The sequence below is a fragment of the Gallus gallus genome, chromosome 4, assembly GCF_016699485.2.
Source record: "Gallus gallus isolate bGalGal1 chromosome 4, bGalGal1.mat.broiler.GRCg7b, whole genome shotgun sequence".
Lineage (NCBI taxonomy): Eukaryota > Metazoa > Chordata > Aves > Galliformes > Phasianidae > Gallus > Gallus gallus.
Genome location: NC_052535.1, coordinates 45160559 through 45184151, shown reverse-complemented (window position 1 = coordinate 45184151; position 23593 = coordinate 45160559). Strand labels below are relative to the sequence as shown.

Below are 23593 nucleotides of genomic sequence, written 5' to 3'. Positions count from 1 at the left end.
TCAATATGTGCTCCTTTGGACTTCCTTGTCCACGTTGTTCTCTGTTCTCAGCCATCTGCCTTCAACTTTCAACCACAACTCTTTCTGATCATCCTCTGTATGCATTTTCTCTCAGGAAAAAAACAATAATAAAAAGCAGTGAAGCACTCAGCATCTAAATGCAATTGTTACCACCTAAGAATAGCATCCCCTTCCAACCTCCAGACTTGATAGAGCAGGGGAGAACAGCACTACCAAAGCAGAAACCCTACAGGATATGCATTTGTCCTGTAAAGAAACATCCTTTAGGGTCATGCTATAGCTGAAATTTTCTATTAAAGATAAACTTATTCCCGAAGAACTTAGCCCAGCACAGTAGAATTGTGACAAAGTGGTCTGTTGGTGCCAACAGTACACTTTCTGGCACCAATCTCACACTTCACATCTGGCAGTTTGGAGCCCATAGTGTGTGCTAAGCAAAAGTCTAACAATAGTAGCGTGGTAAATAGGCTGGTTCCCTTGAAAATCCTTATCAGCCATGTTTTCAAGCTGAAAAGTAGCTGATGACACGAGACTCAGAGACCATAAAATACAGCATAGGGTATGTCTGCTCGGTAGAAGTGAGCCATCTGGATCGGGCTGACGACCAAACCTTGTTCTCAAAAAACTTTTCAGCAGAAATACCACCAGATGCCCACCAGAGGTCCCACTGCATACAACTAATACAGGATTACCACTCTAAGCACCAGGGAGCATTACCCCTTACAAAAAACATCTTGGATGATGAACGACAGCTTGCCCACTGCTGTTTGACAGAAAACACTGTCTAGAAAGACTGCACACAAAAACTCCAAAGGAATCACTTGGAGGTAGAGCTTCTTGCTTGCTGTGTTGGAGGTGATGGCTTTAAGCAGGCTTTGGCATGTTATTGCATACAACCAAACATTCTTTTTAAGGTTTTGCCATGAAGCTGTACCTAAGTAGGAAAAATGGGAAATATTTGAGTAACAGGGACAGGCATTGCTCTTGTCGGCACAGCTGGACATCTTGACTCTTCTGAGTAGAAGGATTTGAACAGATCCTTAACACCCCCAGCTTCTGTCTTTGCTTGCACCACGGAGAGAAAGAAATCCAGGTCATGTCTGAGACATTTGACAGGGCAGACTTTGATTTTTCTGTCCCTGTTAAGCCCTGAGCATCTGTCAGCACTGTACAGGGATTTGAAGTACTGACTGAACACTTGTTCCATACGGTTAATGAGTCATTTTAACTTCTCATTTCTGAGAGTTTGCAGCATTGTTTCCTTTAGGAGCTAGATAGCTACACAAGGGTCATTTTCTCTCCCATTTGCTGCAGATATGCGCTATTGCCTGTTTCCAGATCAATGGTTCAAGAACAGAACAGTAGCTTGGGATGTTCAAAACTGAAGAATGGAACAGAGGCTGCAGAGAGCCTACCCCAAAATACAGCACACAGAGCCCAGGCTCTAGCAGATGCTGCTTAACGCTATTTCTCCTTTAGGGTTGTACAGAGAAAGGTTGGATAGCCCTCACCTGATGAAAGCTGGGGTATAAACGTGTAAACTGAAGAAGCAGACTTCTTTCAAACAGTCGATCTCTTCTTCCTCCTCTACCCTACCTCACCAAATAGGAGGGCACTTCCATAGCTGGTGCTCATGGAATACACAGTTCATCTACTTCCAGCATCTTGAACTGGCAGACAGACAGTATGTAAGGTCAGTACGGATTCCTGTTGATGAAGGCCACTACAGCACATTCTTAGAGAATTTAGAAGTTAAATACATGCCTGAAAAGGGATACACAGAATACTGACTTAAACATCAGCCTTACCTGAAAACTCAACAGATGCAGTGCAACAAATAGATATCTTTATTCTTTTTTTTTTTTTTTTTTTTTTTTTGTCTTAACAACAGTGGTAGGATAATTGCAAGTACCTGTTTTGCCAGGTATCTGCTTATGCTTAGTGATTTCACATCCAGGGTGATCTACAGCTACAGTTTCTTTCCCCCCTATCGGTTCTTCCTAGCATAAATAGAGTGGCTACGTATTCAGAGCTACTACAGACTTATTAGGTGTGTAACACAGTGAATTACTTCACAGAGCAATAACCCATAGAGCAAACAATGAGACTGCTTTGTTCACAGATGTACTTGGGAAGAAGCCTCGTTGGGTTTTTTTGTTTCATTTTTTTTGCATCTTGCTAAATCCATCAAACTGGATTGTGTTCTCCATTGTTACCCTTCCAAAAAACACTATTATAAAAATGACTTAAAAACATACTTTCATATTTCAACATAGTTTGTACATCCGTTTCTCAAAGACCATTCTAGAAAAGTCAGCTTGTTCAACCTAACCTATAAGAAGGTCAAATATGGAAAATTAGAGTAACAAAACTGTATAGTAAAAATGAGAATGTCTGTAGCATGTAGTGGTTAGTTGTAAACAACTGAAAGAAAGAAAAAAACCTCTCTATAAGTTGTAAAATAGTCCACGCTACATAGCTACTATATTTTTGAGCAGGTGTTTGTTCTACCACAGTCTAAATTTTTATTACTTAATATATTTTTAAATAACTTATAGTGAGTTTGCCTGCCAGCAGCCAACTCAAAAACATAATGGAAAAAAAGAAAATAGCCACCATTACAGTGGTGGGGAGAAACTCTCCCCAGCAGCCAATTTGTTGCGTCCAGTCCTTTCCCTTGTTAGCAGTCCTGACCAGAGTTCCTGGCTATCTTCAGCTTATCAGCAAGTCAATGCAGACCTGGGTTTCCACTGTAAGGAACAGTGATTTTTTTTTTCTCCTCCATAACTTCATATCAGCTCTGCAGAGTCCTTATAGCAGCTAGTTCCAGCATGAAGAAGGGAAAAAATATTCCATCCAGGTGTGAAATGATTCATGGGCGGCATCTGAGCTCTTCAAAGGTTTCTGTCAGTGCTGTCCTCAATCAATACTGAAGTTGAGAGTGGGCTGGGATTTAATCTCATCTGTCTGATACGAGAAGCTGCCTGTTTGTTCTTGAGTTAACTTGTTTCATCTTTGTCGACAAGTTATCTCAACTGACTGCACAGTTTTCATCACTCTGAATGCCACTCGGTGCACAAAAACATAAACCACACCATGCCCCTCGGTGACAGCAACAGCAGAAGTAGCAGCCATCCCATGCATTAGACTCTGCCCAGAAGCGTTGACCTGAAACGAAGAGGGAAACATGAACAAAACAGCCATTAGAATGATGTAAATCTCCTCAGTTACTTTCAGAGTGTCTCAGATAAGGATCCTGTGAAACTAAGGTTGGCGTTATTGCAGATCTACTAGCCCACAGACTTTCTCTGTCCACCTTGCCTTTGTGTGGAATGCACATGCTATTTAATTCCATGTCTTTATCTATGCACATAAATAGTTTTCTCTTCTGCCATGAGTACACAAAGGAAACAATTGACACAAGTACACAATTGACAAAGGAGAAGGTAAAACAGTGCCGTAACAATTCGTGTATCTTTCTTAAATTAGTAAAATGAAAGAGTTGACTCATCTATGTTCAGCCAGCAGTGGAAGGAAAGCCAGAAGTTGATTCAACTTATTTTTCCCAGACTGGGCGCTAAACCATTACCCGGCTTTGTGAATACATTTGACTCAGGATGATCTTTGTGATCCCTGAAAAACTAGGTGCAGAAAGGGATACAGTATTTCCAGAAAGGACTCCCTGAAAACCAGATTTCTTTGAAGCTCAGAAAGTACTTTTCCTACATTGAGTAATGTAAAAAATTAAGATACTCAATTACTTCTTTAGATTCCCATCCTCTAAGGGAGAGAAGGTTTGAGAGAGCTACATACGAAAACTGTGCTCATTTTTCCAAGAGTTCCAGAGCAAAAGGGTGATTTATGCTGATGCTGGGGCCCATCTGTTGAAACACATAGTGTGCCATTTGGTTTTAACTGTTTGATGCTAGCTCCAGATCCTATTCTCTTTATTTATTGATGTGAGTAACCTTTGACACAAACCTCAGAGTCTTCCATCTGTCCTTCTCAATGTGATTCTCAGGACTTTCACTCTCATAGGAAGCCAAGTAAAGTGCTGCAATCACAAGCAAATACAATAAGTTAAATCTACTGGCATTTAAAAATCTGCTCGCCCTGGAAAATGGATGGAAGTTGGAAGTTAAATGAAGCTGGCTTACATTACCCATCCCTCAGATTAGGGCTACAGAATCCCATCATAAAGTACAACATTGCTTATAATTACATTCAGACAATACTAACAAAAAGTGTATGAGAACAAAGACTGCCCTGAAGGAAAAAAAAAAAAGAAAAGAAAAGAAAAAAAAAAAGCCAGTGTGAACTGAGAAGCATGAGAGTGGAAGAAAACACTCAAAAGGAAAAATTGAGCCTAGGGCCATGGTGCTTCATAAGAAACCATCTAAGTCCCAGTTTCCTTTCTCAAGCAGCACCCTTTTAAGTGTCCTGAAAGTCCATATAAATAAACTTCAAATGATATTTACAGGGTCTGTATATCAAATCAAGTATTTTCATTCCATTTCAGAGAAAAGGTCACAGTCAATTTTCACAGCTTAAAAAGAAAAATCTTATTTTCTCTCTTATTTGTAAGGGAGAAGCATTTTTTAAACTTTCCAGACAGAGACGTTTCAGGCCAAATTCTTTCTTTACTGGGAGGAAGGAATGACCTAACAAGGACAGAGACAAAATAATAACCAGTGACACAGGATCTGCAGGAATTCCAAAGCTCCTTACCATCATCACTAAAGACTGGGATAGTGAGTAAATACTGCAGAATCTTCCGATCCCTTTCAAATGGACACTCCACTTGCTTCCATGTCATAAATTCACTGACTTGTTTTGCCAATTCCCAAAACTTCTGCCAGAGTAGAACAGGAAACAAAGATACATGAGGGTATTATTTACCTGAATATAATTTAAAGAGCAGAGAGATCCCAGTTTCAAGTCCAAGGCTTGGGGGCTTGCTAGATGTTATACATGACTTAACCGAACAACTCTTGTGTTTCTACTTCAACCTGGAATGAGTTCCCAATCCTCAGCTTTGGTGAAATTGTTATTATTTATGCAAATAAATAGCACATCATGATCTGCACTCAATTTCCTTTCAAATAACTGGTAACAGTTCTACACCCAACTTTTTCACATTTGATGATACTCATTGTTTGTCGGTTTCACAGTGAAGTATTTAGTAATTTTCACATCAAGTCTACAGATGCTTCACACTGACATTTGGAAATCCAGATGTTCCATTTCAAGTTAATCAACATGAAACACTCCATTTTCTTGCTGCAAATTGATGCCAGAAATAAAAATTCTCTATGTAGTGAGTTGCTGTCACTCATTGATAAGCTCTTTCAATTAAAGTTTAACATGCCTCATGGGTACTTGTACTCTTTGTGGAAAAAGACATTCCAGACCATCAAACCATCTAACTTTAGAACCAGGCTAATTGAGGCTGATTACAAGAAGTGAATCAGTGTAATTTTGAGCCAGTGACCCAGGCATCTTTAGAACAGAAAGCGCTAGAAAACAAATGACGGGTAATCCACAGATAAGAAACACGAAATCAAAGGCAAAAGAATTACTGAAACAGACTCAAAACTCCTTCACTGCTCCTATATCACACAGTTCTGTGACTCACACACAAAAGTATCACATACATATCTTGACAAGGATGAACTCACCTTTTGCTTTAGGAGTTCTAAAGAAGACTATAAATACTAATTTCTATGATTACTGGTTGAGCTTAAGTGAATGTATGAGTTTAAATATATAGATGGATTTGAGCACTGGGCAGATGTTCTGAGTTTTCCAACTAAATAGCTGTGACTTGAATTGGTTCCCATAAATATTCAAACTCCACCATAACTGCACTTTCCTGACTACCTCCTCACTCCTGTGAGAAGAAACAGATGTACTCCAGGTTGGATGGGGCCCTGGGCAACCTAGTCTAGTAAATGGGGAGGTTGGTGGCCCTGCCTGGCAGGGGGGCTGGAGATTCATGATCCTTGAGGTCCCTTCCAACCCAGGCCATTCTGTGATTCTGTGATACTCAAACTATATGCTAGAATCCAGTGGAAGCTGAATCACGATCTGCCTTGAGTTTTCTGCTGAAGAGGTTGATGCTATACAAAAACTCCACTCAATGCCACAGTGGTCTACTTACCTCAAAATTGACATGACCGTTTGGAAGACGATTGGCACAGCCCTCATTGAGGAAGTAAATATCTTTGATCAAGAGGCTGAAGAACGGTATCACAATCTAAGGAAAGAACAAAATTACTCTCAGTCTGGTGCTGACTAAAAATATACTGCTCTACAGAGGACATTCAAAAGAAGTCAGGTGGTACAAAAGCTAAGCAAGATACCAAAAAATAAGATCTTCATTATTTCTCTCTCCTTTCACTGAACAAAAATTCTGCATGCACTACATTTTATAATACATGATGCTCCTCTATGAAGAAAGTTCTCCCTTGGATGGTAAGCTAGTCCATGCAGTTTCCTTTCCAGCTTTGTGCCAAACTGCTTTCACTATTTTGAAGTTTTCTTGGCATGTGGTTCTTTCAAGGTCACAACTGAAGCACTTGTTGGCACTCGATTGTTTGCTCACTGTGGCTAAGAGGTGTGCTTAGAAAAACAGTAAATGACTTTTGAACTACAGTTCCCTGAGTTCAAGCAAGTCTTGGCACTGACTGTCTCAAGCACAAAGCACAACTGAACAAATGAATCTGTTTGTCTTTGGAGAACATTGTAACATTCTTACATCCTTCAAATGACTGTATTTTAATTTGCACACAAAATTTTGCATAGCCGGACATCCTTCTAGCAACTGGGAATAAAACAAATGTCACCATATCTACTTCCAAACAAGACTTCACTGCAACATTTCACAATGTGTGAGCTCTTTCTCTGAAGTCTTAAAACTCATCTTACTCTCAAAAAAAGTAGTTGATGAACAACTGCTTCTACGGGTGGCAGCTAGGAATGGGTGGCTCCTTTTCACAAGAACTACAACCACAATTCTGGATTCATGTGTGGCCAAATCCACTTTACTTCTCAAAAGCTAATTTATTTTGAAGAGTAAAGAAACAAAGCCACCCCTGTTAATGTATAATTTGCAGCAAGTCCAGAAATCAGTGAAGGGGGATTTTAACTCACCATTTCCCACAAATACCTGATTCAGCTCACCTTCTTGAGTAAAAATCTCTAGAGTTTATTTAATGCTCTTCTAACACTGTACAGGAAAGAGACCCCATGGAATCCAGACTGAAGATCTGTCTATATTCCAGTTTTAGAATCTCTTTCTCTCCTTAGTAGATTTTAAAGCCATTTAAAACTGAAAGATACCCAGCTGTGTCTCTTTGAAACCACTGGTTATTCTTCCTGTGTCTAGTTTGTCCTCTAGCATTTCCATCAGCACTTCTCCTTATCCTTCCTTCAGCAATTATCAGCACCTTTGAACATCAGAATCCCCAGAGAAAAGCTTACCATGCAACTTAACAAGCTTATTTCATCTCTGCACATTGTCAAGTCATTTGTAAACATACCTTCTCTCTGCTGCTATGAGCTGTCAAGGACCTTTGGGTGGCTCCACGCAGAGCAGTCCGGTAATTATAAAAATTGCTAGAAGGGTCCATCTGATGCTACAAAGCATGAAGAAATGTAAATAATGAGCTTCAGAGAGCCAGTGTCATCACCAGACACAACACTTTTTCACTTGAGCAACTGTTTTAAAAAGCAGGAGCTTTTAAAGTAGAGCCTTTTAAAGAACTGGGGCATATCTTCATTTGCTCCTTCAATCAGAAGAGGCGCATGAGTTTTAAAAAAACATTCACACGGCACAAGAAGGAATCCAATACAAGTAGGCAGCAGGAAAACAAGGGCAGGCAGCATAGACCTTATATTTTCTTCTCCACCAAGAAGTTGGCTCATCTTTAACTCAAAAGTCAAAGTCATGAACTAATATAACAATGGGTCTCAGCAGTAATATTCTGATTTTCCTACGTATGCAGATTTCTCAGAGCTGACTCAGCTGCAATGGCAGAGGAAGATCAGGCAGCTAAACCTGGTAGCGGTCAGGATGACTGTACAGATCACAAAACATGTTCTTAGCCAGCAAAGCCCAGCCTGCATAATATGTTTGAACGAAGTAGGACTGTGACATTAAGAGCTGATTAAGAGCTTTGCAGTCACCCTTGACACAAAAAGGTCATCTCCCACCCAAGGGTGCAGGAAGCAAGCTTGACTGTCAAGTTTTAATCCGTTGTCAGAGCACAACTCTTGATATTAATAAACACCTCATGTTGTGTCATGAGCATTACACTGCCTCTATATTACTTATAGAGTGAGTTAAACAATTGCCATTTAGACCAAGCTAATTAACTTGTAAATCATTTCCTGAGTATATCACAAATTCGTACATTGCTGCCCCTATACAATCTCTGCCAAAGGTCTCTACTACCTGAAATTAATTGGCAATCAATCAAGATCAATTTCTCTGAATGGACAAAGCAGCAGCCTGATGGCTAAACTTCATTTTCAAAGACAAAACTGCATTAGGTGAATCAAAGCCAACCTTCTCTTATATATCTGCCTTTCAAGAGGTTATCTATTTTAAATATGGAACTGCCATTTAGAAGGTGGGTTTTGGAAGTAGAAAGACAATTGCTTCCATTTACTCCTTCCATGTTGAAAAAGCACAGGTCAGCTGAAAGATTCTTATTACACTCTCTGGAATTTCCATTAATCATAGAATCATAGAATCATTAAGGTTGGAAAAGACCTCAAAGATTATCTAGTCCTACCACCAATGCTGCCCACTAAACCAAGTTCTTTAGACCACACCAATATGTTTCTTAAACACCTCCAGAGACAGTGACTCCAACAACTCCCTGGGCAGCCCGTTCGTGCCTGACTACCCTTTTGGAGAGTAATTTTTTTTCTAATATTCAACCTGAACCTCCCTTGATGCAACTTAGGGCCATATGTCCTATTACTAGTTACCCCAGGAGAAGAGGGGTACCTACCCTACCTCATCACAACCTCCCTTCAGATAGTTGTAGAGGGTGATAAGGTCTGTCCCAAGTCTTCCCTTCTCCAGGCTAAACAATCCCAGTTCCCTCAGCCATTCTTCATAAGACTTGTGCTCCAGATCCCTTAGCAACTTCACTGCCCTTCTCTGGACATGCTTCAGGGTCTCCATGTCTTCCTTGTACTAAGGGGCCCAAAACTGAACACAGGTCTCAAGATGTGACCTCACCAGAGCTGAGTACAGCAGGACAGTCATCCCCCTGCTCCTGCTGCCTACACTGTTAAGAGCAAATATATATTAAATTAAACTTGCCAAAAAGCAGCCAAACTTGCTCTTCAGAGCAGTTGAAAGTAGCATGCTATAAACAGCCATGGGTCCAAGTATTGGTTGAACTTACCTCAAGAATATCAAATTTGGCAGTCTTCACTTTTGCCCATGTTTTCTTTAATCGAGAGACAGGACTCATGTTCATGCCAGCTGGGTGTAAGAGAAATTGTTTGAACATTTAAAAATCTTGGAGATTATCTAAGGCTGTTAAGTATTTCTAATGCAAAGGAGCTATTACCAATAATACATGTTTTCAAAAGTCAGACTTACTATTTTGTTGAAAGTTCAGTGATAAAAACATACTGGAAACAAAGATCAGTATGTTTTGCAGAAAAAAAAGCTCTAACAAAATACTATGACATTATTTCACATGGTCTCGTTAAGCATGAATATGCAGTAAAAAAGCCAAATTCTCTCAACTCTTCCTTTTACAAATTTAACTGAAAATTCCATGTATCTGGGAAGCTTTCCAATTTCAACAAATACTCCCATTAGTTTTCTATCAGATATAAAGGTGTGGAATTTTCAAACCACTTGGATATTTGTGGTGCTATAGAAATTATGGAAGACATCAATATTCCATATTACAGGAGTTTCTATTTCAACTTCGCATTAAAGCCTGGAGCAAAAAGTGGAGATGTAAGAGTTACAATGAAAACTTATCTGTGATGCACGTTAAAAAGTAAATAATTTATTATGGAGGTAATACTACAATACCATTTAGCAGTTTGCTGTCACTTCCCCTCCCAACTGCATGCTAAGCAGCAGTCTCCTGTAGAAAGTATCACACTTCATTTACCCAGATTGAAACAGGGACAACATGTCTGAGAATGCATACTTACAAATAATAGCCATTAAGGAGTTAAAGTTCCCAATGTTAAAACATTCCCGTGCCACATCAATGAAATATTCTATCACTCTTGCTCTGTGCTTCTTTTTCACGGGCTGCAAGAAATGCACGTGCTTGTGATTCTTAGCAGGAAACAGTACTAACACAGACCCAAAAGAAACAACACCCATTCCTGCCCCAGGAAGAGCTAATGCACTATAACATCACCACAGCAAAAAAGACTCCACAGTTTTTATGATTAAACAAAACATTTTAGCAGAAGTAGTCCTTGCTTACCATACAGATTTCTGTTGCAACCAAGTAACTGAGCCTGTTAAACCATTCCACATATGCTTCCAGGTTACGGCTCTTCTTTCGATCTCCGTAGCAGCTCTGCAGAGGAAAAACATCAGTTTTTACTACAATATTCACCCAAGAGGGACCTTTTGGCTTTTTGTCTTGCCATCTCAAGACACTGTAAAGTGATCAGGATTAACTCAATTCGCCAACAACAAAAAAAACTTAGAGGTAATGCAGAATTGACAGTATCTGGGTATGCATCACTTCTTCTTGAGCTGTTGACCCAGTGAGGCACTCAAGGAGCCACATAGAATCCGTTGCCTGCTCTTAGTTCAACCAGCATGCTTTGAGGAATCAGGATAGACTTAAGCAAACAATGATAATTAAGAATCTACTTAATATTAAATTAAATTAATTAAAGTCATTTTGAGATACCACCTCACATAAAAACAAAATATAAACTTGAGTCATAGAATCGCATAATGGTTTGGAGTGGAAGGAACCCTTAAGATCATCTACTTCCAACCCCCTGCTATAGGCATGGACACCTCCCCCTAGACCAGGTTGCTAAAAGCCGCATCCAGCCTGGCCTTGAATGCTTCCAGGGAAGGGGCATTCACAGCCTCGCTGGGCAACCTGTTCCAATGAGTCATCCTATTCCATTGGTTAGTTTTAGGCTGGATGGTAATTCTAGTGTTAGCTAACTCCCTTTTGTACAATTTAAGGAGCATAAATAGTCTTGAAGACAGTACCCAAAGAGATAAAACTAGCAATTGCCTAAAAACACTCATGTTTGTCCTTCATTTTATGCTGACCTAGAGCTCCCCGCTTGTTTTTTTTAATGGCTGCTCTACCTTCAGTTTAGTAAAAGGAAGAGCAGATGTTGAAAGCAAGTAATGAAAAAGCCAAAGTTAAACTCAGTTTTGTGCTGTAGACCACAAAGGTCGTTGGAAGAAAACATTCACAGGATTAAATTTCCCCTCAGTCTAAATAATAAAAAAAACAAACAAACAGCAAATGGGTTAGACTGATGCAATTTGTTTGCTGTGTTCTGGAGCTCCTGGAGATGTGCTCCAAGAAGAAAAAGCATTGATGAAACAAAATTGTTAAGATGAATACTAAAGCCTTTTCACTTTAAAGCTTGCTTCTGCTGGTCCTCGCTTGCAGTTCACAGGGCATTTCAATTTAGGATGTTAAATGTCACGTTTCAGAGCTGCTGCAGATCTCCAAATTACCTTGTCATTATCCAAAGGATCCTTTTGTACAAAAGCCTGGACAAATTCTTCTGGCCCGATATAATTAAGTCTTTCCTAAATAAAGCACACAAGCAATCAAGTCAGATCCTCTGTTAACTTGTATTTCAAAAGAAAAAGAATAAAACCACACTGGAAAAAATTAAAACTCACGAGCTCTATGTGTGTCAGCTGCTGAGCTAATGTGTAGGGATCATTGCAGACAGTGATTATGTCCCTCTGGATGGACTGTGGCTTGGTCTTTAGGACTGTGAGGCGATCTGTGGACGTTGCATTGATTTTTGCAAGAACTTCCTCATACTGGCTAACAGTCGCGAGCTTTCGAAGCAGGTTCTGGAGGAGCTGCTGGACGTTCTTCCGATACATCTGTGACATGAAACAGTCAAGAGATGTTCTCAAGACGGAAATGGACAGTATTAAAGTCTGCATGACATCAAAGCAGATTGATGCTGAGGCAAAGCTCTGTAACAGACCCCCAGTGGCCCCTCTTCCAAATTCCAGATGCCAGCCTACAGCTATTGATGGAAAATATAGGTAGTTGAAACAATGAGCATCCAAAACCTACTAGTAGCAAAATACTGTGTGATCGAACACATGAACTTTTCCCATATTCTAATAAATCCAGTCTTCTCTCCAAAGCTGCTATAAGTATTTCAAAATTTAACCAAATAAACAGCACTATTTTGGGTCTAATTCATTCTTGAGGTCAGTGGTATTCAACCAAGGCTGAATTTGGACCGTTCTGTGGTAAATAATTGCATTCTGGTCTCTATGTGTTTTGATTTTCTATAGACAAATATGCCTCACTGGCCTTTTTCCTTTCCGATTTTTTTTGAGGTATGATGTAAGAGAACTTTACAAAGCATATTCCTGCTCAGCTGGTAAGCGACCGAGACCGAAAATGCATCTGAAACTCTTCAGATGAATATTGGCTTGTTATGGAAACCACCTAACAATCAGTGGGTTAATCTTCAAACAAAACCAATAAACCTCATCTGAATTTGTGGTTCATGTCAACACAAAACTGATAACCAGACTAGGGAGAAAACTGGTTAATTTGTGAAGCTGAACTACTTGAACTCTTGTATTGCATGACCACACAGAAACAAGGCAACTTGAGCTCTTAGCCTGCAGTATCCTGTTCCTTAAACTCTTAATTGAACTCCAAAACATTACACACTCCTCTTTCCTGGTAGATGATGCTTGAACAAGTTTACCTTCTGGTTTATTTAGATACCTTATGACTAACTTGTCTCTTAGCTCCTACATCAATGCAGCAACAAGAGCTGTGAAATTAGGATCATAATTAAATCTTCCTGAGCTCTAGTCTATTTTATTTTATTTTATTTTAAGCTCTTTTTTTTTTTCCCCAAATACACCACTTTCTATTTGCACCATACCTAACAAGTCTTGTAGCTGTTAATAAAAGGAACAACGCTGACATTTAGTTATATTTTAAAACTTCTGAGGACTGAGCAGCACAGGAGTGACTTTGACGTGGCTTTGCATCTACCCATTAAGTGTTTTTACAGAAAAAGACACTGAGCAGCATTTTCATGGAACTGATCAGGCAATCAGAGGTAATGGCTGATGTGAAAAGCTCCATAAGGCTTAACTTGAAGCAAAGGTCAGTTAAGCAATAAAAAGGACTAGAACAATATCTGGAAATATTTCATGTGCATGATCTCTCAAGACAGTGAGAGGAAAAGTGGCAGGAATGGAATTAAATATAGAGATTTTTAAAATATTTATTAAGAAATTAATAATCATGCTTCAATATCCTATGGAATTTTTTTTTGGTGGAGCAATATCTTAATGTGAAAGGTTTTAGCTGGATTCTCAGTGATAGCTCTTAACAGCAGTGGAGCACAATAATTCAGAAAGTGGAATAGGAAGCTAAAAGTAAAAGACAGGTGAACTGGAACAGGCTGTTTCAAAGTAATAACTCACAAAAACAAATCCAAGCAATATGCAGAAAAGCGGGATCAAGGAAGTCGCCATTTGCTGATATGCAGCTCACAGTAATGCAAGTCAATTTACTGCAACACTTGCTTTCCCTTTATTGTTCTAAGGGAAAACTTGAAGACACATAGACATGCAGCATGGAAGCTAGGGAAAATCTGTAACTCCCTGTCAGAGTAAGATTGCTGCCCACAGATCATTTTCTAGTAGCTTGTCCAGCCAGCTTCTGCCTTTCTTTTCAGTAGATGATTTTCCATCTTACTGCTTCTCCTCAATCTGGACATCAATTCCTTATCTTCCAATTACAAGAATACCGAGAAACAAATCAACACTGTGGGGAATGTGCCTCCGTAGCAAAGGCAAACCTATCCTGTCCGCAATCCAAAGTCCCCTTTAGAGATATCTTGTAGTAACTCTAAACTTGTGTTTGCTCTTTTTCATTTATACTCCATGCCGCATCTCAGTCCCTTTACATCTCTTCTTTTGTTCCTTCTCTCTTTCACAACACAGAAATTTATTTCAGCTTCCGAATAATTTTACACTTGTTCTTTTCCACCCTTATTTACAGTCTCTCAAGGCCTTTTCAGGCTTTGGCAGCACTCACAACTCCTCCCAGTAGAGCTTACCTACTGAAGCTTGTTAACAGGCTGTTTGCTGCCTTGTCCATATCATTATTTAACAGCTTATGTATGTAACATTAAGCTAAGGGAGGCTAGAAACATGATGCCATTTAGCAATTGCTCTTTGTGTTTATAGCTCCTCCAAATGCCACTCCAATGTCTTTTGCAATCTTGATGTCGTGCCAGCTACACATGAGATGCTTATCGAAACCTTGTTAACTGCCTTTCCACTAAGTGAAAATAAGCCTTGAATTTTGGTTGAGTTTATTTCAGTACTTAAAAGACAAGTATCAATTAAGCAGCAGAGTATTTCATAAGACCTCCACGAAACTTTACTTTAGCCTGAGAACCGGCACTTAGAAAAAGATGAAATGATTTTCTCATCCTCTGCTTTTAGAGGAAGGAATACAACAGACTGAATCCAGATCCAATCCTTTAAACACAAGATGATTCTTCCTGATCCAGTTTTTCTTTCTAAACGTTTTTCCAAGCCTGCAATATCTATTCCACTGACATAAAGATCGGAGGCCTGATTCCAGCAAATGTTACTCGCACCACACAGGTAGGGATTTCCCAAGGTCCAAAAATTCTTGATACTTTATCTAGCTTCTTCCAGGCAAAATAATTAAAAATGAAAAATATAAACCTCCTCAAAGTTGTGCTTGTCTGCACATTGTTTCATGGTTTTAGGGATGGGGTGAACCTTGTCTCTGCTTTGAAGAGGATCTGCTTTTGCTATAGAGTTTCTTCTTACACTAGGTATGGGAAAGCACTTTTTGCCTTTAAGAACCATCATAACAAGTTGCCTTAATCTCCCAGAGGCATACCATGTTATTAACAATAACAAATGCGCAATATCAAAGCATTTTATCCAATAACTTTGTTCACAGGCATCTTACCTCATCACCACTGGTTATTCTTTGTGCCAACTCCTTTAAGTTTCTCATCATTCTTTCATCTCGAAAATCATAAGGAAATGTCTCTGTCCATTCTGTCAAGAGCTGCAGGATTTTGGGAGCTATTTTTCGTATTCGGTTCTAGTTGAAAGTACAAAAGGAGAGCATAATGAGGAAGAGCAATACACAACACAGCTAACACAAAAGAAATAGAATTCCTTTCTGCAGAATACAACAGAGGGTAAAGCTATGAAGGTCAGTTAATTTTTTAAGCTTAACTTAAATCTTCATTGGATTACAGGCCAGAGTCAATACCCATTAAGGCCAATGAAAAGACTCTCATTGGCTTAAATGGGCTAGAAATTAGGTCTCAGGTAACTGGAAAATCTTAGAATATCTATATCCACGTTTTCCCTTCATTATTAGAATGTCACACAGCAAGACATACGTTAGTGGTTCTGTAATTTATGGCTATCAACTCTCAAAGCTTTAAGCATCATTTACCGCTTATGTACGTACGTACAGTAAATCATAGCGAAAAACTGGGGCAAGGATTCAAGTAACTTAATTTACGTTATTTTCTACTGGCAAAGAGGCTCTATGACAACATCCACATTCTGTTTCCTTTTCACTATATACCGTATGAATGCACAGAAAAGAAAATGCATTCCCATGCAAGTGGCCAGCAAGCTAAGCCACTCCACAAAGACTGAGACAAGAATGCACACGTCAGTGAAACACCCATTCATGCGCTTAATTCATTGTTGCCTCTTTGCAACATTTTGACACCACACATTAATACGTTTGGAACACTGAAACAAAAGCAAGCATTGCAGAGTGTGCCATTAATTGCCATCACTTTTATTTCTGTCCCTCGTATTGGTAAAATGAAAAGTGCAGCAGCAGCAATATGCAGGATGGTCTGAACAGTGTGGAGATTTCCCACAAATGTTAGTGAGTGAAGGTCACATTCTCAGAGTGAGTGATTATTACCTTGTCCTGGACAGGCTCACTTAGTCTCTGTTGCTCAATGCACAGATGGCAAACTTTGGCCATAAGCTCATAGGGATGCATGAACAAGCGTGAACTGAGAAGGAAGGTGAAGATGTATGTCCTCTGCAAACAAGAGAAAGACAGATCAAGAGGCAAATCACCATCATTTTATGTTTTCTCAAAACCTGCTCCAGACAAGTCATTTTAGTATCTGCAGAACAAAACTGCATTTGGCTGTACCGAGTGCTATTACTACAGCAACAATCACTTAATTGAACACTTGTCATTGCTCCAGACACAGTACTGTACTGTTTGGCTTGAGCCAAATTAGGCAAGATTAAACCAAAACAAGGCAGGACTGGGCTGGTTTAGCTCTGCTTTTGTACACAGTGTACTTACAAACCTAGTACTTGAAATTACCCAGAATCTCAGCTCATATCCCTTGCTCTGCAGTACACCTCTGTAAGAGCCAGTGCCCTATGGCATAACTCTTTCTAGCCCAAGAAGAGAATAAAATTCATGCTGTAAGTCCAATCTACATCGAGTATCAACACAGATATTGTTTGTTCCCATGTTTCTCTAGATAAAGCAATCGGTCTTCATACAAAGTTTAATTTTACAGAACAAATAATAGCTCATTCTGGGGCTAGAAGAAAAGGTTCCTTATTTTGCCTTGGCTTTCTATGTATAATTACTTGAACTCATTGTGAAATGTATTATTCAATCTACTCCCATGCTGCTGGTAGTTTAGTATTTACAACACCCACCACAAAACCTACAACATTTCAGTTCTCAGAGCTTGAAATACATAATATTTGACTAATCAGTACATAAGTAGCTTCATTTTTAAATTTTACATTGAGCGTTAATAGATAACCAAGAGCTTAAGGACAGTTCTGTCTTGGAGCTGTAAGGATCCTGTCTTGGAACTGTAAATTCATCTATGAAATCAAGCAGAGTTATGTCTTCAACCAGAGATTTTCAACAGAAAGTGACATAGTTCATCCCTTAGCCATCCTGCCCCCAACACCTTTTGGTACCATTCTTTTCTAAAAGATATATTAAAAATCCTCAAGGCACACATCCATCTGGACAGGACAGGAGCTCTCAAATGACAGTCATCCCCTTCTCATGTCCAGTTTCTGTTGATTCTGAACAATGTGGTGCCAGTGCAATATCTCATACTTACATCAGGATAATAATCTACACTGGGCACTAAATGCTGGATCAGAGCTTCCAGAGACCCTGACAAGAGGTTGTTATCGTGGTAATAGAGTCCTCCACAGCCATCCTCTTTTGACTGATACAGATTCCTGTTGTAGCCGCTGCTGTCAAACATTGCTGCAAAGGGAGGTGTCTGTGGCATCCTTTCCTAGAGAGACACACACACAGAACAGAGCATTATCAGAAGGTGTAATGGTGTTCTACACTCAACAGACGGGATCATACTAAAAAGAAGTAACAAAAAAAACCCAAGAAACAGTATCACATCCTGGGTCAATTGCACACAGCAGTAGAGATAATTCCTACAGAGCATGTCTGAAAAAAGCTGTAGTGCCCCCGAGCCACCATTGTGAGTGCAGATGCTGTTGCTTTTCTCTCCATTGTACCAAATCCTGTTTGTGGAAAAGGTTCTCTAAAGCTGCAGAACTCAGCAAACCTCACTCTGTAAAGGCACCCAATTCTGAGAATAACCTCAATGTGACAGCCTGGAGATAAGCAGCACTCTGCCATCTGTGTGCTCCCAGCTCACAACAAAGCACTTTGCAGAGAGAGCTGGGTAGGGACGAGAAGCTATTAAGTTATTAGCTGGATTCCTGGGGACCTGAGTGCCAAAGCCTCCCTGCTGCTGGCAGCGTGGCTACACAACCGAGGCATTCAGAGCAGCACAAGACCAAGGGATTCGGTGAGTAAACAATAAGGGAAAGCCAAACTCGGCTGCAAGGGCAGAGAGAGGGATGGGAGCAGAGCTCCTGCCCTGCATGACCCGCACTAATCCGCTTCGCAAGATGCCAACAGAGATTTGCATCAGAATCAGAGAGTGTGTCTGAAAAGTCACATTAGTCACTGTGTGCAGCTGTTCGGCCAGGGAATTCAGTTCCTGTCAGCCTGATGAACTGGGGAGAAGTAAATCATATGAAGGAAATATAAAGGAAATACACACACTACAGTGTAAGAGTGCAAGGTGCAGGACTGACCGGGAAAGGGACTCTTCAGCAAAGTCTACTGTAATAAGACAAGGGGAAATGGTTTCAAACTAAAAGAGGGGAGATTTAGATTGGATATCAGGAAGAAATTTGCTACAATACAAGTGGTGAGGCACTGAAACAGGCTGCCCAGAGAGGAGGTTGAAGCCCCATCCCTAGGGACACTCGAGGTCAGGCTGGATGGGCTCTGAGCACCTGATGGAGCCGTAGGTGTCCCTGTTCACTGCAAGGGAGTTGGACTGGGTGGCCTTTAAGGGTCCCTTCCAACTCAAAAGATTCTACGGTTGTATGATTTTACATCACCATCACCAACCAGCATAGAGTTAGGTAGTATCTGACTTCATCAAAGGCAGAGGTGATAAAGCAGTTGGGGAAAAGCCCCCACTTCCACCATATCACTAATTTCCACCATGGTAAAAACCCAAACAAGTAAGAATCACAGAAAGGTCTTCTCCAACTTTTTGTCCACATGCACAGTATACATTACTCCTCATTAAAATACCAGGTTTTCTGCATAAAATCAGCAGGCAGTGCCTAATTCTAATAACTAACTCCAGAAGGGATGCAATCTTTTTGAAGCTTGCAGTCCTTTAGCTCTTAGTACAACAATTACACCCACAACCATACAGATTGTTTTTCCAGACAAAACTGCATTTGAGGCACAGTGGGCCTCCTAGTGCCTGAATCAAGAGAAAAGAAAAATATCCTTGGGTCATTTATAGATATCCTGATTCATAACACTACAGTAAAATTCCAAAAAGATGGCCCTGCAAGGCACATAATGGCTTACTTGCTTGCTGTCTATTTCTGGAAGCTGCTTGATGGAGATGGCTCAGTTCTGTTTCAGTGAGATGCCACGCTGCACGAGGGAAGAGATGCTCTGTATGCCCCAGGTTTGCACTCTGAGCATTTCACTTGTAAGTGAACAAGAGCCAGGACACGTTCTCCACGTGATGAAAAGGGATGATATCAAAGTGTGACAGAGATAAATATAGCACAGCCAATGGGATGATTCATACAACACATGTGGTTGTCCAGCAGGGTTCGTCAAGTACTCAGACTCTTTTGCTGTCTCTCATAGGGAGGTGAAGGTACAAAGCAGCGTACTTAGTTATAAGGAGCTCAGGAGCTCAATCCATAGCAGCGACTCTGCCTTCAGAGTAGTTTGAGTGGAATTGAAATAACAGTCACAGCACAGAATCTGGTCCACAAAGACTTGGTGTATAGAACAGATGTATCTTAGGACCTGAAAAGATTGGTAAACCAAAGCAATACACTATCTGACAAGCAGCAATTAGACAATCAGAAAGAAAAGATGATTTGAGTAAAAAACATCCTGAGAGTTAAAACAGGAACTTTTTATTAGAGATAGCATTTGGCTATTTCTAATATGCAGAACACTTATTTTTCACCTCTCTTTTTAAAAAGGAAACAAGTGTTGTTTTTTAAAGTTATTATTAAATTCCAACTTGATCTGACTTGAAGGAAAGAGCAGAGGAATAATTTCCTGGCTCTACAAGCAATGCTCTCCTGTGACAGAGAGCAGTCAGTAACCATGCATCGTGGAAAGAGAAATAAAACTCATGTTTCCACAGTTGGTATCATTACAGAGAACATGAGATCTTGGACCTTAATATCCAAGATCACTCTGCCTTCAAACAGCATTTGTTATATGACTGAAGCACACCTCCTTATACACACAGTGCTAATCTCAAACGTGCAATCACATCCCCACAGAGCTGCTTTGCCATATATGTCAGAAACCCCAAACCACACATACAGAAGGATTACACTCCCCCAACTGTTCTTAAAGGAGGCCGTTATAAACTCGGGCTATGGCAAAGCAAAGGATGATGAAACTTAACAGGCTGCACTAAGCTGGGAAAGCACGCAAGAAGAAATGAGCCTTGGTGCAGGGCATAGGAACGAAGTACGGTTTAGGAGTTCAGCAGCAACATTCAGTCCTAATTCAATCCTAAGTATTTCTAAAGAGTTGGTGAAAATTGCGCTGCTTTTCATACACTGACTCCAGGCTCCCCAGAACAAAGCATACCACACACAGAGGCCACCCTTTGCATTCCATAGATCCTGGGTGTGTTTGCTCTGTTTACAAAGCATCTGAAAGGTGAAGTGAAATCCTACAGCTCACACTGTTACAAAGATAAGAACTCTGAAAACTCCTCCATCAGCGTGTCATACACCTTACTCACAGAAACCACCATGGAACGGTTCTTGCTCAAACTCTGTTTCCTGCAATTCTTCCCTGACGTACCTTTGGTTTGTCCTACAGTTCTGACTTCAGTTTACAGCTCCTTCATTGCTGTTCTCCCAAAGAATATTTCAGAAACACTTCTAATTAGCTATATCCTGTAAGAAGTGGAGAGGATGGCACGAGAAACCATACTGAGCTTTGAGCCCCTTCTTCATCTACACCAAAACCAGAGAGGGCGAACAACATTGTGAAGCTCTCAAAATAACTACCCAGGCAACAATAGGCTGCAAATGAAGATGTCAGTAAGCAAAAAAACAGACCAGGAAGTGGACTGCAATAAAAGGCATTTTCCTCCTGAATGCGGAAAGGAATGCTTTCTTCATTCTTTTCTAAAATAGGGCCAGCTGATACGTGGGAAGGTCAGATGCACTGCTGCTGACTGATAGCTCATGTATGAGAACTTTGGCACAGTAACCAGGCAGAGCCTGAGTCACTCGAAACTGAAGTTCCAGGATCCTAGGAGCATGAAGCATTCCTTGAATTTCTCAGTCTGCAAGGACAGAAAATGGAAGATAACCAAGAAGCTCTTCCTGATGCTGATGTGCTGAAGGTCCACACCTCAAGGACCAGCCCCCCTTCCGCCCTTTACCTGTGCTCTGCTTTCATAGGGCAGAAAAAGCAATGTGAGCCCCCTTAACATTTTCCTTCAATTTTAGCCCAAGACAAAACTGATTCTGCCATTAATGTGTTTGTTTCAATCTGTAAATCTCTTTAATAACCCCACATTCTGCTTTTTTTTCCTGTGTCAGAGGGGAGGTTTAAAACACGAGCCACCCAAGTATCTCTTATCAGCAGTACGACGGATCTGCACAGCAGGAATTATATGTCACAAGCCTCTAAAGAGTCTACAAAAGTTCAGTCCACTGCACACTCCATGGTGATTCCTGTAAAGCTCAAGTGATTCAGAGTGAATTAAATGGAAAAGCACGCACAAAGGCAACAGACCGGCCAAAGCATGCCGTGAAATACCACCCATCTTTAACAGCAGACAACACACGAAGCTACTCCTTCCTACCCAAATTTACGAGCAGACAGCTGGACTGAAAGCCAAGAAGTTTCAGAGACAACCAATGCTGGGATCATGTTATTAAAAAAAAAAAAAAAAAAAAAAAAACCCTTTTTTTTCCTTTTTTTAATGTCCTAGGATGTATTTCCTTTAGAAAAAATCATTAATGGACTTTGCTCCAAGCACTTCCTTTAAAAGCAAACCAATGCACAAGTTGAGTATGCATCAGTCCTAAGAGTTATATTTAATTCAGTCACATATCATCAAGCAAAACAGACAGTTTATTGGCTGTCCAACAGAGAGCATTAAGAAATCAGCTGGAAATGCTGACGGCAAAATTCAGAGCTTTGAAAGAAGAGCACAAGCATACTTAATGCAAAGAAAACGCAAGCAAGCTACTAAAGCCTCCTGCTTTCTTTTACTTGCTGAAGCCGAGTGAGGTTTTCAGAGGTACATTAATTGCACCCAGAGAAGTCCAGAAGAGTATTGCCATATGTTCTATTTGGACTACTGAATATTACAGCCATAAAAGTCTAAGCACCAAGGAGAAGCACACCCATGAATCCCACCTCTGCACGCAGGCAGCTGCACACCAGTTCCTTCGGGCTCCCTCCGTCAGCTCCCTACAGGTCTATGGGTTGGAGCAGCTATCCACCAGCTGAGCTGCTCCCCATCAGCTGACAAACTCGTGCAGCTTGCAGTCAGGAGTTTTAAGGCGAACCAACAGCAGTGATGATTTCCTTCAAAACATCACGTTGAAAACAGTGATTCAGCAGGTGATTCACAGTGGCTCAGCTGTCAAGGAACGGAGAGTGGGGTGGGGTGGCCAGCTGGGAGCTGATGCCATCCGTGCTATGCCATCCCCATCAGTGAATCAGAGCTCCAACTCTCCATCATTTCCATACCACACTTCGTGCCTCCCATAAGCTTCCAACTCAGTCTCTGCTCTGTTCTTCATGTAAGTGAAGAAAGAGAAAATTGATGTTGTTGATGGAGTTGGGAGTGGCTTTCCCAACAGCCTTTGCTAACCTTGGGAGATACAATCCATTTTATGAGCACATGAGCCTCCACAAGCCTAACCCACCTCAGATGACCGAGGCCAAAAAGACAGACTTTTAACTGCAAGGATCAGTGGCAAAGAGTAGATCTGAGCCAGCTCACAGTGGTAATGAGCTTCCTAACTGTTTATACACACGTCCACAGTCAGCCACAAAAAGCATCATTTTAATGCCCAGACCTAGCAGCTGAGAGCCCGGATCTCCTTCTGACTCTACTAAAAACCCCTCACGTGGCTTTACTAGAGTCCCTTGGTTTCTCATTACCACATTCCTCTTCTTGACAGTACAAAGGGGGATTAGTGTGGGGTTACGTCCTTTCATTAAGTTCCACGATCTTTTTTCAAAAGGGCAAAGGAGGTGCATCACACCGCATTAACACCACGAGCATAGTCCTACCCATGAGCATGAAGCTCTCTTGCCATGGTTCCTTCCTCAACCTTATCAAAACATCAAAGAATCATGGAATCATGAAGGTTTGAAAAGACCACTAGTCCAACCCATCACCATGACATATTTTGAATTCAAAAGCTGTTTGCAGACATCCATGCTTGGTCTTACAGCAAAACCTACAGCACGCTTAAGAAGAGAACATCATCCCCTTTCGTAATTATAACAGACAGCCAGGTTGTAATTTACAACAAGCTCTAATCGTGTTAAATTACAGCACTTATTTAAGTTTATTTAACTGGTTCTACCTAAAACCTCATCATCAAACATCACTTTTCCATTTAGATGCTGGTTTGAGGCAAGCGATTCAAGTAATCTCTGGTTTTGTGTTTAGTGACAGCTGATGTTTCCATGAATGGTACAGAATTGTTACCGGC

At 40.5% G+C, this 23593-nt stretch overlaps 1 protein-coding gene across 10 annotated transcripts in view; it reads right to left on the bottom strand.

Moving 5' to 3' along the window:
- Positions 1-1845: 1845 nt before the first annotated feature.
- The window catches only part of RASGEF1B (RasGEF domain family member 1B), a 129384-nt gene continuing 107636 nt past the window's right edge, over positions 1846-23593 (bottom strand). For 8 of the 10 annotated variants that reach the window (XM_046941296.1, XM_046941299.1, XM_025149791.3 and 5 more), the window contains 13 exons: positions 17416-17598; positions 16227-16349; positions 15237-15374; positions 11909-12121; positions 11738-11812; positions 10500-10595; positions 10216-10318; positions 9444-9523; positions 7563-7658; positions 6182-6277; positions 4750-4873; positions 4003-4075; positions 1846-3189 (listed from right to left, as the gene is read on the bottom strand). In XM_046941296.1, the coding sequence (XP_046797252.1) occupies positions 3165-3189; positions 4003-4075; positions 4750-4873; positions 6182-6277; positions 7563-7658; positions 9444-9523; positions 10216-10318; positions 10500-10595; positions 11738-11812; positions 11909-12121; positions 15237-15374; positions 16227-16349; positions 17416-17598 (1425 nt within the window). In that variant the 3' untranslated portion in view covers positions 1846-3164. Of the gene's footprint in view, positions 3190-4002; positions 4076-4749; positions 4874-6181; positions 6278-7562; positions 7659-9443; positions 9524-10215; positions 10319-10499; positions 10596-11737; positions 11813-11908; positions 12122-15236; positions 15375-16226; positions 16350-17415; positions 17599-19223; positions 19680-22280; positions 22394-23593 lie in introns of those variants that run through there. The other 2 variants (XM_046941297.1, XM_015276515.4) reach the window with 2 other exon arrangements.